Below are 16,733 nucleotides of genomic sequence, written 5' to 3'. Positions count from 1 at the left end.
GTTAATGTGATATTTCAGTTTTTAATTTTGAATGCATTTGCAAACATTTCTAGAAACCTGTTTTTGCTTCGTCATTATGGGGTATTGTGTGTAGATTGATGAGGATTATTATTTGTTGGATCCATTTTAGAATAAGGTGGTAACATAACAAAATGTGTAAAAAGTCAAGGGGTCTGAATATTTTCCCGAATGAAATGTACGGCCACAGCAATGGGGGAGAGGATGAGGAGTAATATGGCCAGGTAAGTTTGAAGAACCTTCAGAACTTTACCTGCACGTATGTAGCCGTGAGTTGTTGGGCTCACTACGGTTGGTGGAGCAGGAGTAGAGAGAGAGAGAGCAGTAATGGGGAAAAGAATGACACACATGTAAGACAAGAGTAATGCACAGTGAATACGCTCCAAGAAATGTTACAATAGCAATGAAAGTAACTATGACAGGATTACATACTTTACCTTTTTAACCCTGTCAGCAACATTCTCTGAAATGGCAAAGATGGAAGACAGAAATGACACAACAGTAAGTAATGATTGAAGCGTGAATATAGTAGTTACACACACACAAAATAACAGCTGAAAGCCATCACAATTTGGATGAATAATGATGTAGAAGTTGCAGACAGTCAAAAGTTTGGACACACATACTCAATGCAGTGATGACACACACCTCATGTTTATAGGGCGGGTGACTGTAGCATATTCAGTGCCTTCATAAAGCATTCCTACCCCTTGACTTATTCCACATTTGAGTATTTTCTACATTGTAGAATAATAATGAACACATCAAAACTACGAAATAACACATATGGAATCATGTAGTGACTAAAAAAGTGTTGAACAAATCAAAATATATTTTAGACTCTTCAAAGTAGCCACCCTTTGCCTTGATGACAGCTTTGCACACTCTTAGCATTCTCTCAACCAGCTTCACCTGAAATGCTTTTCCAACAGTCTTAAAGGAGTTCCCTTATGATGAGCACTTGTTGGCTGCTTTTCCTTCACTCTGCCGTCCAACTCATCCCAAATCATCTCAATTGGGTTGAGGTCGGTGATTGTAGAGGCTAGGTCATCTGATGCAGCACTCCATCACTCTCCTTCTTGGTCAAATAGCCCTTACACAACTTGGAGGTGTGTTGGGTAATTGTCCTGTTGAAAAACAAATTATAGTCCCAATAAGCACTAACCAGATGGGATGGCGTGTGCAAGAATGCTGTGGTAGCCATGCTGGTAAAGTGTCCCTTGAATTCTAAATAGATCACAGACAGTGTCACCAGCAAAGCATCCCCACACCATCACACCTCCTTCTCCATGCTTCATGGTGGGAATGACACACATGCAGAGATCACCCGTTCACCTACTCTGCATCTCACAAAGACACGGCGGTTGGGACCAAAAATCTCAAATTTGGACTCATCAGACCAAAGGACAGATTTCCACCGGTCTAATGTCATTGCTCGTGTTTCTTGGCCCAAGCAAGTCTCTTCTTCTTATTTGTGTCCTTTAGTAGTGGTTTCTTTGCTGTAATTCAACCGTGAAGGCCTGATTCACGCAGTCTCCTCTGAACAGTTGATGTTGAGATGTCTCTGCTACTTGAACTCTGTGAAGCATTTATTTGGGCTGCAATTTCTAAGGCTGGTAACTCTAATTAACTTATCCTCTGCAGCAGAGGTAACTCTGGGTCTTCCATTCCTGTGGCGGTCCTCATGAGAGCCAGTTTCATCGCAGCGCTTGATGCTTTTTGCGACAGCATTTGAAGAAACTTCACATTTTCCGAATTGACTGACCTTCATGTCTTAAAGTAATGATGGACTGTCGTTTCTCTTGGTTTATTTGAGCTGTTCTTGCAATAATATGGACTTGGTCTTTTACCAAATAGGTCTATCTTCTGTATACTACCCCTACCTTTTCACAACACAACTGACTGGCTCAAATACATTAAGAAAGAAATTCCATAAATTAACTTTTAACAAGGCACACCTGTTAATTGAAATGCATTCCAGGTGACCACCTCATGAGGCTGGTTGAGAGAGTGCCAAGAGTGTGCAAAGCTGTCATCAAGGCAAAGGGTGGCTACTTTGAAGAATCTAAAATATGTTTTGACATGTTGAACACTTTTTTGGTTACTACATGTTTCCATGTGTGTTATTTCCTAGTTTTGATGTCTTCACTATTATTCTACGGTGTAGAAAATAGCAAAAATAAAGAAAAACCCTTGAATGAGTAGGTGTGTCCAAACTTTTGACTGGTACTGTACATGATGATGGTAATTTCATGGAAACTGGAGACTCACACTCTCAACCAGGGCCAGGTGCTCCTTTGATTGGCTAAAGTTGTTGCCCATCGCCAGAGCGGTGGCTGTGCCGTCCAGGCATTGGCTCATCCAGATCTGGTACTCTTCCTGGTTCGGGAGGCGGTCCCAGAAGATCTTGAAGGCCTCCCACACCGTCTCCTGACACACTGAACACACACACCACACACAGGTCACATATTGGCGAAAGAACCCATTCTTTCTGTCTCTGAGGATTACAAGGGGCATTGATGAAAACTACAGTACGCAGGCTGTGGCCATCTAGTTCTAGAGCTGTGACCCCTGAGGTAAATCTTAGCTGGCATATTAGCTCATGTGTCGATCACAGTGTGACTATAAGTGTTACAGTACATCCCCCCCGCCAGGTCAGAGTTAACTGATTCCATGTTTAGCCCTGCCATAGCAGGGTTGTGGTTATGCAGGCATGCTGTGTGCCTATCTGCCTGACCCCAGTATCACTCTTCCACTGTCATGCCACTGCCAAACCAGTGATGTAACCCTTCTCCATAAATCAGCTTACATGTCACCAACCCAATGACCTGCAGCTACCTACGCAACCCTCACTACTTTGCCCCTACATCTACACTCTTACGAAAAAGGGTTCCAAAAGGGTTCTTCGTGTGTCCCTACAGGAGAACCCTTTTTGGCTCCAGGTATAACCCTTTTTGGTTGCAGGTAGAATCCTTTTGGGTGCCATGTAGAACCCTCTATGGAAATGGTTTTACATGGAACCCAAAAGGGTTCTACCTGGAAGCAAATAATTGGTTCAACTATGGGGACAGCCGCAAACCCTTTTAGGTTCTAGATAGCACTTTTTTTCTAAGAGTGTTCTGTCTCATCCCTGGACCCAAAGTATACTGCTCAAAAAATAAAGGAAACACTAAAATAACACATCCTAGATCTGAATGAATGAAATAATCTTATTAAATACTTTTTTCTTTACATAGTTGAATGTGCTGACAACAAAATCACACAAAAATAATCAATGGAAATCCAATTTATCAACCCATGGAGGTCTGGATTTGGAGTCACACTCAAAATTAAAGTGGAAAAACACACTACAGGCTGATCCAACTTTGATGTAATGTCCTTAAAACATGTCAAAATGAGGCTCAGTAGTGTGTGTGGCCTCCACGTGCCTGTATGACCTCCCTACAACGCCTGGGCATGCTCCTGATGAGGTGGCGGATGGTCTCCTGAGGGATCTCCTCCCAGACCTGGACTAAAGCATCCGCCAAGTCCTGGACAGTCTGTGGTGCAACGTGGCGTTGGTGGATGGAGCGAGACATGATGTCCCAGATGTGCTCAATTGGATTCAGGTCTGGGGAACGGACGGGCCAGTCCATAGCATCAATGCCTTCCTCTTGCAGGAACTGCTGACACACTCCAGCCACATGAGGTCTAGCATTGTCTTGCATTAGGAGGAACCCAGGGCCAACCGCACCAGCATATGGTCTCACAAGGGGTCTGAGGATCTCATCTCGGTACCTAATGGCAGTCAGGCTACCTCTGGCGAGCACATGGAGGGCTGTGCGGCCCCCCAAAGAAATGCCACCCCACACCATGACTGACTCACCGCCAAACCGGTCATGCTGGAGGATGTTGCAGGCAGCAGAACGTTCTCCACGGCGTCTCCAGACTCTGTCACGTCTGTCACATGTGCTCAGTGTGAACCTGCTTTCATCTGTGAAGAGCACAGGGCGCCAGTGGCAAATTTGCCAATCTTGGTGTTCTCTGGCAAATGCCAAACGTCCTGCACGGTGTTGGGCTGTAAGCACAACCTCCACCTGTGGACGTCGGGCCCTCATACCACCCTCATGGATTCTAATTCTGACCGTTTGAGCAGACACATGCACATTTGTGGCCTGCTGGAGGTCATTTTGCAGGGCTCTGGCAGTGCTCCTCCTTTCACAAAGGCGGAGGTAGCGTTCCTGCTGCTGGGTTGTTGCCCTCCTACGGCCTCCTCCACGTCTCCTGATGTACTGGCCTGTCTCCTGGTAGCGCCTTCATGCTCTGGACACTACGCTGACAGACACAGCAAACCTTCTTGCCACAGCTCACATTGATGTGCCATCCTGGATGAGCTGCACTACCTGAGCCACTTGTGTGGGTTGTAGACTCCGTCTCATGCTACCACTAGAGTGAAAGCACCGCCAGCATTCAAAAGTGACCAAAACATCAGCCAGGAAGCATAAGAACTGAGAAGTGGTCTGTGGTCACCACCTGCCGAACCACTCCTTTATTGGGTGTGTCTTGCTAATTGCCTATAATTTCCACCTGTTGTCTATTCCATTTGCACAACAGCATGTGCAATTTATTGTCAATCAGTGTTGCTTCCTAAGTGGACAGTTTGATTTCACAGAAGGTTGATTGACTTGGAGTTACATTGTGTTGTTTAAGTGTTCCCTTTATTTTTTTTAGCAGTGTATTTCCCCCATCCCCATATCATCAACCTTCTCCCTGGGTTAATATGGATAAAGATGAGTTCATACAGCAAAGTATCTGCCCAAAACCATAATGCTGTCCCAACTATTCTCTTCCCAACTCAACTCATCTACATGGGAGGGGCCGTGCACCTATATAATATTGCACTATATTTCATCAATCATTGTGCTTACCTCACCTACCTGCATCTATACTCTCACATTCACCAACCACAGCCCTGGTCTAAAGAGCTACAGGGTGGGATTTGTTCCAGTCCAGCTGGAGGAAAGTCTTGATGAGCAGATGTTTAGTTGAATCAGGTCTGTTAGTTAGTGCTGGGCTGAAACTAAAGTCTTGGTTGCCAAATTGGACCAATCTCTTGAAAGTCATTATTTTATTTATTAATTTATTTACTGTACAAAGAAAACATCCTGGAATAGCTTGGTAGCACTTTATAATAACTGCACATAATAAAGCATTCATAATGGATTTGTAAATAATTTATTCATCGGTGCTCCATTCAAATAAAATCTAATGAATTCAAGTTTTATTGGTCACATACACATTTTTAGCTGATGTTATTGTGGGTGTAGCGAAATGATTGTGTTCCTAGCTCCAACAGTGCAGTAGTATCTAACAATACACAACAATACACACATATCTAAAAGTAAAATAATGGAATTAAGAAATATATAAATATTAGGGCGAGCAACGTCAGAACGGCATTGATGTTTATTATAGGTCCTTATAAACCATTTACTACTAATCATTAGTTAAGTATTTTGTGTGCTGTATTGAGTGGCCAGTGTAATTTCTCACAGAAAGATGGACATGTCGTTGGTAGACATTCCAACAATACCAGATGCTCCTTAATAAGGTCTCAAAATATTCTAGAACATGTCAATGGTAAAAGAATAAGCACACAGGACAGGACGTTGAAGGAAATATATCTAACATTTTATTCACAAAAACTGTTGTGAAACAACTGTTGCAAGGACTTGAGGAAGAGTTGTAACGTTAATGTTTTGCTAAAGTTGGCCACCTCGCGACCGCGAACTAATCATACAACAGGGAGATGTAGCCTACACACAACAGCTGGCTGGACCGGATCGTTTTACTCTAGTGGGTTTTTGTTATTTCATTACTACTGATATGTGATTGAGGTATACATGTTTAATGTATGGTTTGCAGGTAGAAATGTTACATACTGTATACAACCTTTAAATCTTCCAGTGCTTCAGTCTTTTAACCGCAGACAAATAGCAACAAAAAGACACTGCAACTTGCAAGAGCAGCAACACAGATGAATGAATAACAGCGCACATGGGAATATAGAGCTTCTGTTGTGATCAAAGCAAAAATATCCTATATGAAAGTAAGAGAGTAAACATTGTTTCTAGTTGAGGTTAGTTACAAGTCAAGTGTTCTGGGTTTGCATCAGTTCAAAAGATTGACGAGTGACAGAAGTGACCGCCTGGGAGCTCTGAGGGAGAGCCGGGCAGATCAGCTCAATTAGACAACACAACTGAAAAATGTACATTTTTCCAAATGAGAGGATTGCATAAACTATTCTGTATGCATGCTAAGCATTGAACAAAACTGATGAATAGGAGCTTCATGTCAAATATAATGTTCATTAGTATCACATGGAATTCTTGTCTCATCCCATTTTCGTAAACTAAAATGAAAAGTAATTTGTAATAGTTATGCTTTTTTTCCCCAGAGCATCTCATCTCTATAGTAGGTCGTTGGCGAGTATTTTTCATCAGTTATTGTTTCCGAGATTAACACTGCCATGTCAGCTAAAGCTTTTTAATAAATTGGTAAAGTAGTCTAGTAAACTAACTTGTAGTGATCATGGTTGAATTACCAACCGGGCACGCAGGGCACCTGCCCAGGGGCCCTGACTTCCAGGGGGCTCCCCAACTAAATGCATCTTGGGGCCCACAAAAGGCTAGGCCCTAAGACAATGCCCCCATCCGCTGCTGCCAAGAAACACTTATGTTAGCATTTTTGGACTAAAAACTGTATTTTACTCAGCATACTCAGTGTGTCTGAAGGTACGTATGACACTATTACAACAGTGGGACTGTTTTGGAATAAAAGTTTCAATATATTTTGTGTGCTTATTGTTGAACCATTGATATGTTCTAAGGGCCATTTTGAGCATCAGATACTGCTGGAATGTCTACCAACGGCATGTCCATCTTTTTGTGAGAAATTACACCGGACACTCAAAACATTTATAAAATATTTCTAAAGTGTAAATAGCCCCTACAAAAAAAAACGTAACTAATGATTATTAAATGGTTCATAAGGACCGACAGATAACTGCCAAAATAAAGGAAATGCCAACATAAAGTGTCTTAATAGGGCATTGGGCCACCATGAGCCAGAACAGCTTCAATGCACCTTGGAATAGATTATACAAGTGTCTGGAACTCTATTGAAGGGATGTGACACCATTCTTCCACGAGAAATTCCATCATTTGGAGTTTGTTAATGGTGGTGGAACACGCTGTCTCTGTCACGGCTGTTATAAGGAGCGGACCAAAGCGCAGCGTTTTCGTAGTTCCACATCTTTATTTAATAGTGAAACGTGATGCAATACATAAATACTTAAACTAACCAGAAAACAACAAACCGTGACGCAGAGAGGAAAAAAAACACACGACTCAAAATATAATCACCCACAAGGACAGGTGGGACAAACATCAACTTAAGTATGGCCTCCAATTAGAGACAATGACAACCAGCTGCCTCTAGTTGGAGGTCATGCCAAACAACAACCCACATAGAAATACAACAACTAGAACCTGAACATAGACATACAAAAACATATCAACACCCCCTGTCACGCCCTGACCACTCTACCATAGACAATGACAACTTACTATGGTCAGGACGTGACAGTCTCAGGCGTCGCTCCAGAATCTCCTGTAAGTGTTCAATTGGGTTAAGCTCTGGTAACTGAGACGGCCACGGCATATGGTTTACATCACTTTCATCAAACCATTCAGTAACTACGCGTGCCCTGTGGATGGGGGCATTATCCTGCTATGGGGGTATAGCCACGGTAGCCAAAATAATGGCCTGCCCAGCATTTTTATACATGACCCTAAGCATGATGGAATGTTAATTGCTTAATTAACTCAGGAACCACACCCGTGTGGACGCGCCTGCTTTCAATATACTTTGTATCCCTCATTTACTCTCGTGTTTCCATTATTCTGGAAGTTACTTGTATATTAAACATCTTGTGAATGATCTTATGAATCGTTATTAAATACTTTAAAAGTTGTTTATAAATGTATGAATAACTAGGTTACCAACATTTACAATTATGAGAGTAATTAATAAATAAATGATGAATAAATGATTTACTAATCCTTTATAAATGCTTTATTATGTAGAGTTGTAAAGTGCGGAGACTGGAGACTCCAGAGTTAGCCAAAAAGCCAAGGAGGGAATGTTAACAACCCTCTAACTTAGTCCAGCCAGGTAGCCCACAAGACTGAAATCCCATACAGAACTATCCTGCACACTGACCACTGATTAGTCCAACTACAGGCCCTACAGACTCACTCACTCCACCAACTCAATAGCTCCTCCCTCTCAAAACCCTAAGCCTCTCTCTCTCTCTCACCTTGAGTGGCTGGACACATGTTCTGAGAATTACTTTTAACCTGCCTGCTCACGCCCAACATCCTTCTCAGAGTCAGGAATGTCTCTCCCTCCCCCTCTGTGTAGGTGCTGCTACCTGGCTCAAGTCTCTAAATGGGCTTATCCTCACATACAGTGTGACATACAGTGCAACCTTCAGTGTGACATACCTTTTGCCAGGAAATTAATCTAAAGTAGAGCAGATGTTGCCTGAAAATTGGATGTTGGAGAGGCAAAATACTTTAGGTTGAGACCCAAATATCAATACGGTGATGACACACACCTGTTTTTAGGGCTGGTGACTATAGCATATACAATGCCTTCATAAAGTATTCATACCCCTTGACTTATTCCACATTTTGTTGTCTTACAGCCTGAATCTCAAAAATAAAATATATTTTGATTTGTTTAATACTTTTTTGGTTACTACATAATTCCATATGTGTTATTTCATAGTTTTGATGTCTTCGCTATTATTCTACAATGTAGAAAATAGTCAAAAAAAGAACCTGCAATGAGTAGGTGTGTCTAAACTTTTGACTGGTACTTTAAGTATTCACACCCTTGAGTCAATACATGTTAGAATCACGTTTGGCAACAATTACATCTGTGAGTATTTCTGGGTAAGTCTCTAAGAGTTTTGCACACCTGGACTGAACAATAATTGCACATTATTCCTTTAAAAATTATTCAAGCTCTGACAAGTTGGTTATTGATCATTGCTAGACAGCCATTTTAATGTCTTGCCATAGATTTTCAAGCCGATTTAAGTCAAACTGTAACTAGACCACTCAGGAACATTCAATGTAATTTTGGTAAGCAACTCCTGTGTATATTTATTCTTGTTTTTTAGGTTATTGTCCTGCCTAAAGGTGAATATGTCCCCCAGTGTCTGTTGGTATGCAGGCTGAAACAGGTTTTCCTGTAGGATTTTGCCTGAGCTCTCCCAGTGTCTGTTGTAAAGCAGACTGAACCAGGTTTTCCTGTAGGATTTTGCCTGAGCTCTCCCAGTGTCTGTTGGTATGCAGACTGAACCAGGTTTTCCTGTAGGATTTTGCCTGAGCTCTCCCAGTGTTTGTTGTAAAGCAGACTGAACCAGGTTTTCCTGTAGGATTTTGCCTGAGCTCTCCCAGTGTCTGTTGGTATGCAGACTGAACCAGGTTTTCCTGTAGGATTTTGCCTGAGCCTAGCTCTATTTCATTTATTAAAAAAAATATTTAAACTCCCTAGTCCTTGCCAATGACAAGCATACCCATAACATGTTGCAGCCACCACCATGCTTGAAAATATGAAGAGTGGTACTCAGTGATGTGTTATGTTTAAGGCAAATCCAACACAACACTTTGTATTCAGGACATACAGTTATTTCACTCCTGAACCACAGTTTTACTTCAGCGCCTTATTGCAAACAGGATGCATGTTTTGAAATATTCTGTACAGGCTTCCTTCTTTTCACTCTGTCATTTAGGTTAGCATTGTGGAGTAACAATGTTGTTGATCCATCCTCAGTTTCTCCTATGACTGCAATGAAACTCTGTTTTAAAGTCACCATTGGGCTCATGGTGAAATCCCTGAGCGGTTTCTTTCCTCTTCCGCAACCGAGTTAAGAAGGACACCTGTACTGGGTATATGGTTACACCATCCAAAGTGTAATTAATAACTTCACCATGATCAAAGGGATATTTAATTGTCTGCTTTTTATTTCTACCCATCCACAAATAGGTGCCTTTCTTTGCGAGGCATTGGAAACAGTCATTGGTGTGTGGGTTAATCTGTGTTTGAAATGTACTGCTCGACTGAGGGACCTTACAGATAATTGTATGTGTGGGGTACAGAGATGAGGTAGTCATAAAAAAATTATGTTAAACACTATTATTGCACACAGAGTGAGCCCATGCAACTTATTATGTGACTTGTTAAGCACATTTTTACTCCTGAACTTATTTAGGCTTGCCATAACAAAGGGGTTGAATACTTATTGACTCAAGACATTTAAACATTTCATTTTAAATACATTTGTTAAAATGTATAAAAACAGAATTCCACTTTGACATTATGGGGTATTGTGTGTAGGCCAGTGACACAAAATCTCAATTTAATCTATTTTAAATTCAGGCTGTTTACACAACAAAATGTGTGAAAAGTCAAGGAGTGTGAATAATTTCTGAAGCCTCTGTAGGCCTTCTCTATGGTCTGGGTAAGGGTTGACGGAACGGGCCACGCGCAGACTTGCCACCTCGGATTTGGGGAGGGCCACTTCTTCCTCCATCATTATACATACAGGTGAGTGGTGGTGGTCTTACCTCGCAGGTGAAAGTAGCTGAGGTGATTTGCGATGGATTGTTGCATGCTCTCTTCAGCACAAAGTTTGACCCCGCTGGGGAAAAGCACGTTGCGCTTCTGCCGAGGGATAGCGCCATGGTCCTTGTGAGAGACCTTGAGGAGAGGTGACTGAACTATGCTTTGAGGAACCGATAGAATAGGTGATATTCTAACTGTTTTGTAATATAGATCCTGTCCGTCAGGAAGAGGTCCTTGCCCAGATGCAGCGTCTGTGATAAAACGATAAAACACATTAGACAACAACTCCATCTTAATTGTGAAAGTGTAGCTTGACTGTTTGTTAGGCCTGCATACATACCTGTTCTTATTCCCAAGAGTTCAAACGCTAAAATGAAAGAAAGTGTACACAAAAGCAATTTCAATGAAGAGTCCAACATCTTAAATCCCTAGTAGTTTTAACTCCGAAGGGTTGAAAAGGGGTCACGTTGACAGGACAGGTACTTCCTTTGGAATCGTACAACAACAATGTTTGGCCCTCCTTATGAGTTTGCATAGTTCAGAATCCAGAAAATGTATCTGTTTTTTTAACCAGTCATTCTGAAGTGATTCTCTCCTCCTTGCTTACGTCGGCTGAGGAAGGTGTGTCCCGTGGTGCTACAGAACAGCTCCCGGCCAGGGCTCAGGCTCAGCTAGGCAGATGGCCCATTGAGAGAGATTTTGTTATCTAATCTTGTTTGCTAAGCCCTTTATAGCAGCTTGTCAAGAAGATACTGGTGTAATACTGGAAAGGGTGCTTAGTGTGAGGGGAATGTGGAAGGAGAGAGGGGAAAGGGGGGAGGAGTGAAGAGAGAAGAGGCCACCCGCAGAGAGATATGGCTTTAAGTGCAAAGATAGGCTCCTCCATTAATGAAGACAGGTAGCAGACAATCCTGGTCAAAATTAACCTCAACTCAAGGCTGGGGCTGGCTGAGGCCTTTTTTTTCAGACTGTCATTAGAACTAATGGATAGCCTACATCACCAGTGGTTCAATTAAGAATCATCCTGCGGACAAAATCTGGGGGTAATATTAATTCTTACTTTATGATCTGAGCCGCTCAGCGCTGTTTTTATCCCTCATATAGCCTATAGGGTCAGGCGTTCTTCTTGAACATGTGACCTAGACCAGGAAACTGAGCTCAACCATGGGAGAATCTCAATTGCATACTCCTCGCGTCCTCTCTCCTCGCCATCTCCTCAAAACCCATTGGAGGAGAAGGTTAGAGGGAAGGGACCTCTGGTTTTCTCATCCGATGGGTTTTGAGGAGACGAGGAGAGAGGACACAAGGGGTATGCAATTGAGATCGTGCCCATAATGCCATGGCCAGATCTGTTTGTGCTTTAGCCAACCCCTTGATCATTCATTGTTGTGTCAACGAGACTGGTCCAGTAAAGTTGGTTCACTGCACAATGAAATTGGAGAAGCATTTACGAAAAAAATTTAGTAGCCTCTATTGTAATTGCTCCTCTTTCACCTCAGCTGCCAAAATAACCCTGATTCAGATGACCATCCTACCCATGCTAGATTACGGAAACATCAATTTATAGATCGGCAGGTAAGGGTGCGCTCGAGCGGCTAGATGTTCTTTACCATTCAGCCATCAGATTTGCCACCAATGCTCCTTATAGGACACATCACTGCACTCTATAGTCCTCTGTAAACTGTATACCCATCGCAAGACCCACTGGTTGATGCTTACTTATAAAACCCTCTTAGGCCTCACTCCCCCCTATCTGAGAGACCTACTGCAGCCCTCATCTTCTACATACAACATCCGTTCTGCCAATCACATTCTGTTAAAGGTCTCCAAAGCACACACATCCCTGGGTCGCTCCTCTTTTCAGTTCGCTACAGCTAGCGACTGGAACGAGCTGCAATAAACACTCAAACTGGACCGCTTTATCTCCATCTCTTCATTCAAAGACCAAATCATGGACACTCTTACTGACAGTTGTGGCTGCTTTGTGTGATGTATTGTTGTCTCTAGCTTCTTGGCCTTTGTGCTGTCAGTGCCCAATCATGTTTGTACCATATTTTGTGCTGCTACCGTGTTGTACTGCTGCCATGTTGTGTTGCTACCATGTTGTCATGTTGTGTTGCTACCATGCTCTGTTGTCATGTGTTGCTGCCATGCTATGTTGTTGTCTTAGCTCTCTCTTTATGTAGTGTTGCGGTGTCGCTCTTGTTGTGATGTGTGTTTTGTCCTATATTATTTTATCCCAGCCCCCGAAGGAGGCCTTTTGACTTCTGGTAGGCTGTCATTGTAAATAAGAATGTGTTCTTAACTGACTTGCCTAGTTAAATAAAGGTTAAATAAAAATAAAAACAAATTATCAGTGGCGAAATAGGTGCTGTCTGTATTTACGGAGCCTCACCGCAGATAAGGTCAAGCAATTCAGGTCCCAGTATTACCACATATGTTATAAATACACAACCTGGGTACACACACACAGAAATTAGAATTAGATTAGCATCGCACTGTGAACCTTTGACCCATAGATGCCATGGCTTCATGCTATGCATAAAGTTCATTTGGAAAGTATTCAGACACTTTGACTTTTTCCACATTGTTACATTACAGCCTTCTTCTAAAATGTATGAAATAAACATTTTTCCTCATCTATCTACACACAATACTGTGTGTACCGGCAGGATAGAAGAGCGGCGTCTGGTAAGACAAGGGGTGGAGGACTATGTATTTTTGTAAATAACAGCTGGTGCACAATATCCAAGGAAATCTTGAGCTATTGCTCGCCAGAGGTAGAGGATCTCATGATAAGTTGTAGACCAAACTACCTACCGAGAAAGTTTTGATCTGTATTCTTCGTAGCTGTTTACATACCACCACAGTCAGAGTCTGGCACTAAGACAGCATTGAATGAGCTGTATTCCGCCATAAGCAAACAAGAAAACGCTCACCCAGAGGCGGCGCTCCTAGTAGCCAGGGACTTTAATGCAGGGAAATTTAAATCCGTTTTACCAAATTTCTATCAGCATGTTAAATGTGCAACCAGAGGAATACTCTGGTATACTCCACACATAGAGACTCATACAATGCTCTCCCTCGCCCTTCATTTCTCAAATCTGACCATAATTCTATCCTCCTGATTCCTGCTTACAAGCAAAAATGAAAGCAGGAAGCACCAGTGACTAGATCAATAAAAAAGTGGTCAGATAAAACAGATGCTAAGCTACAGGACGGTTTTGCTAGCACAGACTGGAATATGTTCCGGGATTCCTCCAACGGCATTGAGGAGTACACCACATCAGTCATTGGCTTCATCAATAAGTGCATCGATGACGTCATCCCCACAGTGACTGTACGTACATACCCCAACCAGAAGCCATGGATTACAGGCAGCATCTGCACTGAGCTAAAGGCAGGAGCTGACACTTTCAAGGAGCTGGACACTAACTTGGAAGCTTTAAGAAATCCCGCTATGCCCTCCGATGAACCATCAAACATGCAGAGTCAATACAGGACTTAGATCGAATCGTACTACACCGGCTCTGATGCTCATCGGATGTGACAGGGCTTGCAAACCATTACAGACTACAAAGGGAAGCACAACCAAGAGCTGCCAAGTGACACGAGCCTACCAGATGAGCAAAACTACTTCTATGCTCACTTCGAGGCAAATAATACTGAAACATGCATGAGAGCACCAGCTGTTCCGGAAGACTGTGTGAGCACACTCTCCTCAGCCGATGTGAGTAAGACCTTTAAACAGGTCAACATTCACAAGGTCGCAGGGCCAGACGGATTACCAGGACGAGTACTACGAGCATATGCTGACCAACTAGCAAGTGTCTTCACTGATATTTTCAACCTCTCCCTGTCAGAGTCCGTAATACCAACATGTTTTAAGCAGACCACCATAATGCCTGTGCCCAAGAACACTAAGGTAACCTGCCTAAATGACTACTGACCCGTAGCACTCACGTCTGTAGCCATGAAGTGCTTTGAAAGGCTGGTCATGGCTCACATTAACACCATCATCCCAGAAACGCTAGACCCACTCCAATTTGCATACCGCCCCAACAGATCCACAGATGATGCAATCTCTATTGTACTTACCACTGCCCTTACACACCTGAACAAGAGGAACACCTACAGTTGAAGTTGGAAGTTTACATACACTTAGATTGGATTCATTAAAACTTGTTTTTCAACCACTCCACAAATTTCTTGTTAACAAACTATAGTTTTGGAAAGTCGGTTAGGACATCTACTTTGTGCATGACACAAGTCATTTTTCCAACAATTGTTTACAGACTGATTATTTCAGTGGGTCAGAAGTTTACATACACTAAGTTGACTGTGCCTTTAAATAGCTTGGAAAATTCCAAAAAATGATATAAAGGCTTTGGAAGCTTCTGATAGACTCATTTGAGTCAATTGGAGGTGTACCTGTGGATGTATTTCAAGGCCTACCTTCAAACTCAGTGCCTCTGCTCGACATCATGGGAAAATCAAAAGGAATCAGCCAAGACTTCAGAAAAAGAATTGTAGACCTCCACAAGTCTGGTTCATCCTTGGGAGCAATTCCCAAATGCCTGAAGGTACCACGTTCATCTGTACAAACAATAGTACGCAAGTATAAACACCATGCGACCACGCAGCCATCATACCGCTCAGGAAGGTGACGTGTTTTGTCTCCTAGAGATGAACGTACTTTGGTGCGAAAAGTGCAAATCAATCCCAGAACAACAGCAAAGGACCTTGTGAAGATGCTGGAGGAAACAGGTAGAAAAGTATCTATATCCACAGTAAAATAAGTTCTATATCGACATAACCTGAAAAGGCCACTCAGCAAGGAAGAAGCCACTGCTCTATAACCGCCATAAAAAAGCCAGACTACGATTTGCAACTGCACATGGGGACAAAGATCGTACTTTTTGGAGAAATGTCCTCTGGTCTGATGAAACAAAAATAGAACTGTTTGGCCAAAATGACCATCTTTATTTTTGGAAGAAAAAGGAGGAGGCCTGCAAGCCGAAGAACACCATCCCAACCGTGAAGCACGGGGGTGGCAGTATCATGTTGTGGGGGTGCTTTGCTGCTGGATGGACTGGTGCACTTCACAAAATAGATGACATCATGAGGCAGGAAAATTATGTTGATATATTGAAGCAACATCTCAAGACCTCAGTCAGGATGTTAAAGCTTGGTCGCAAATGGGTCTTCCAAATGGACAAGACCCCAATCATACTTCCAAAGTTGTGGCAAAATGGCTTAAACACATTCAAAGTCAAGGTATTGGGAGTGGCCATCACAAAGCCCTGACCTCAATCTAATAGAAATTTGGTGGGCAGAACTGAAAAAGCAAGGAGGCCTACAAACCTGATTCAGTTACACCAGCTCTGTCAGCAGGAATGGGCCAAAATTCACCCAACTTATTGTGGGAAGCTTGTAGAAGGCTACCTGAAATAGAGTTAAACAATTTAAAGGCAATGCTACCAAATACTAATTGAGTGTATGTAAACTTCTGACCCACTGGGAATGTGATGAAAGAAATAAAAGCTGAAATAAATCACTCTCTCGACTGTTATTCTGACATTTCACAATCTTAAAATAAAGTTGTGATCCTAACTGACCTAAGACAGGGAATTCTTACTAGGATTAAATGTCATGAATTGTGAAAAACTGAGTTGAAATGTATTTGGCTAAGGTGTATGTAAACTTCCGACTTCAACTGTATGTGAGAATGCTATTCATTGACTACAGCTCAGCGTTCAACACCATAGTGCCCTCAAAGCTTATCAATAAGTTAAGGATCCTGGGACTAAACACCTCCCTCTGCAACTGGATCCTGAACTTCCTGACGGGCCACCCCCAGGTGGTAAGGATAGGTAACAACACATCCGCCACGCTGATCCTCAACACAGGGGCCCCTTAGGGGTGCGTGCTCAGTCCCCTCCTGTACTCCCTGTTCACTCATGACTGCACGGCCAGGCACGACTCCAACACCATCATTAAATTTGCCTATGACACATCAGTGGAAGGCCTGATCATCG

At 42.6% G+C, this 16,733-nt stretch overlaps 1 protein-coding gene across 1 annotated transcript in view; it reads right to left on the bottom strand.

The window, feature by feature from the left end:
• Window positions 1–13,809, bottom strand: part of impg2a (interphotoreceptor matrix proteoglycan 2a) — a 56,485-nt gene extending 42,676 nt beyond the window's left edge. Inside the window, exons 1-5 of the mRNA XM_082969139.1 lie at window positions 11,036–13,809; window positions 10,698–10,946; window positions 2,290–2,456; window positions 456–481; window positions 272–304 (exon numbers count right to left, since the gene is read on the bottom strand). Coding sequence (XP_082825265.1) covers window positions 272–304; window positions 456–481; window positions 2,290–2,456; window positions 10,698–10,946; window positions 11,036–11,114 — 554 coding nt within the window. The 5' untranslated portion in view covers window positions 11,115–13,809. The remainder of the gene's footprint in view (window positions 1–271; window positions 305–455; window positions 482–2,289; window positions 2,457–10,697; window positions 10,947–11,035) is intronic.
• Window positions 13,810–16,733: the final 2,924 nt, after the last annotated feature.

Source organism: Salmo salar, chromosome 25 (genome assembly GCF_965601325.2).
Source record: "Salmo salar chromosome 25, fSalSal1, whole genome shotgun sequence".
NCBI classification, from domain to species: Eukaryota; Metazoa; Chordata; class Actinopteri; order Salmoniformes; family Salmonidae; genus Salmo; species Salmo salar.
This window is presented reverse-complemented; position numbering and strand designations above follow the sequence as displayed.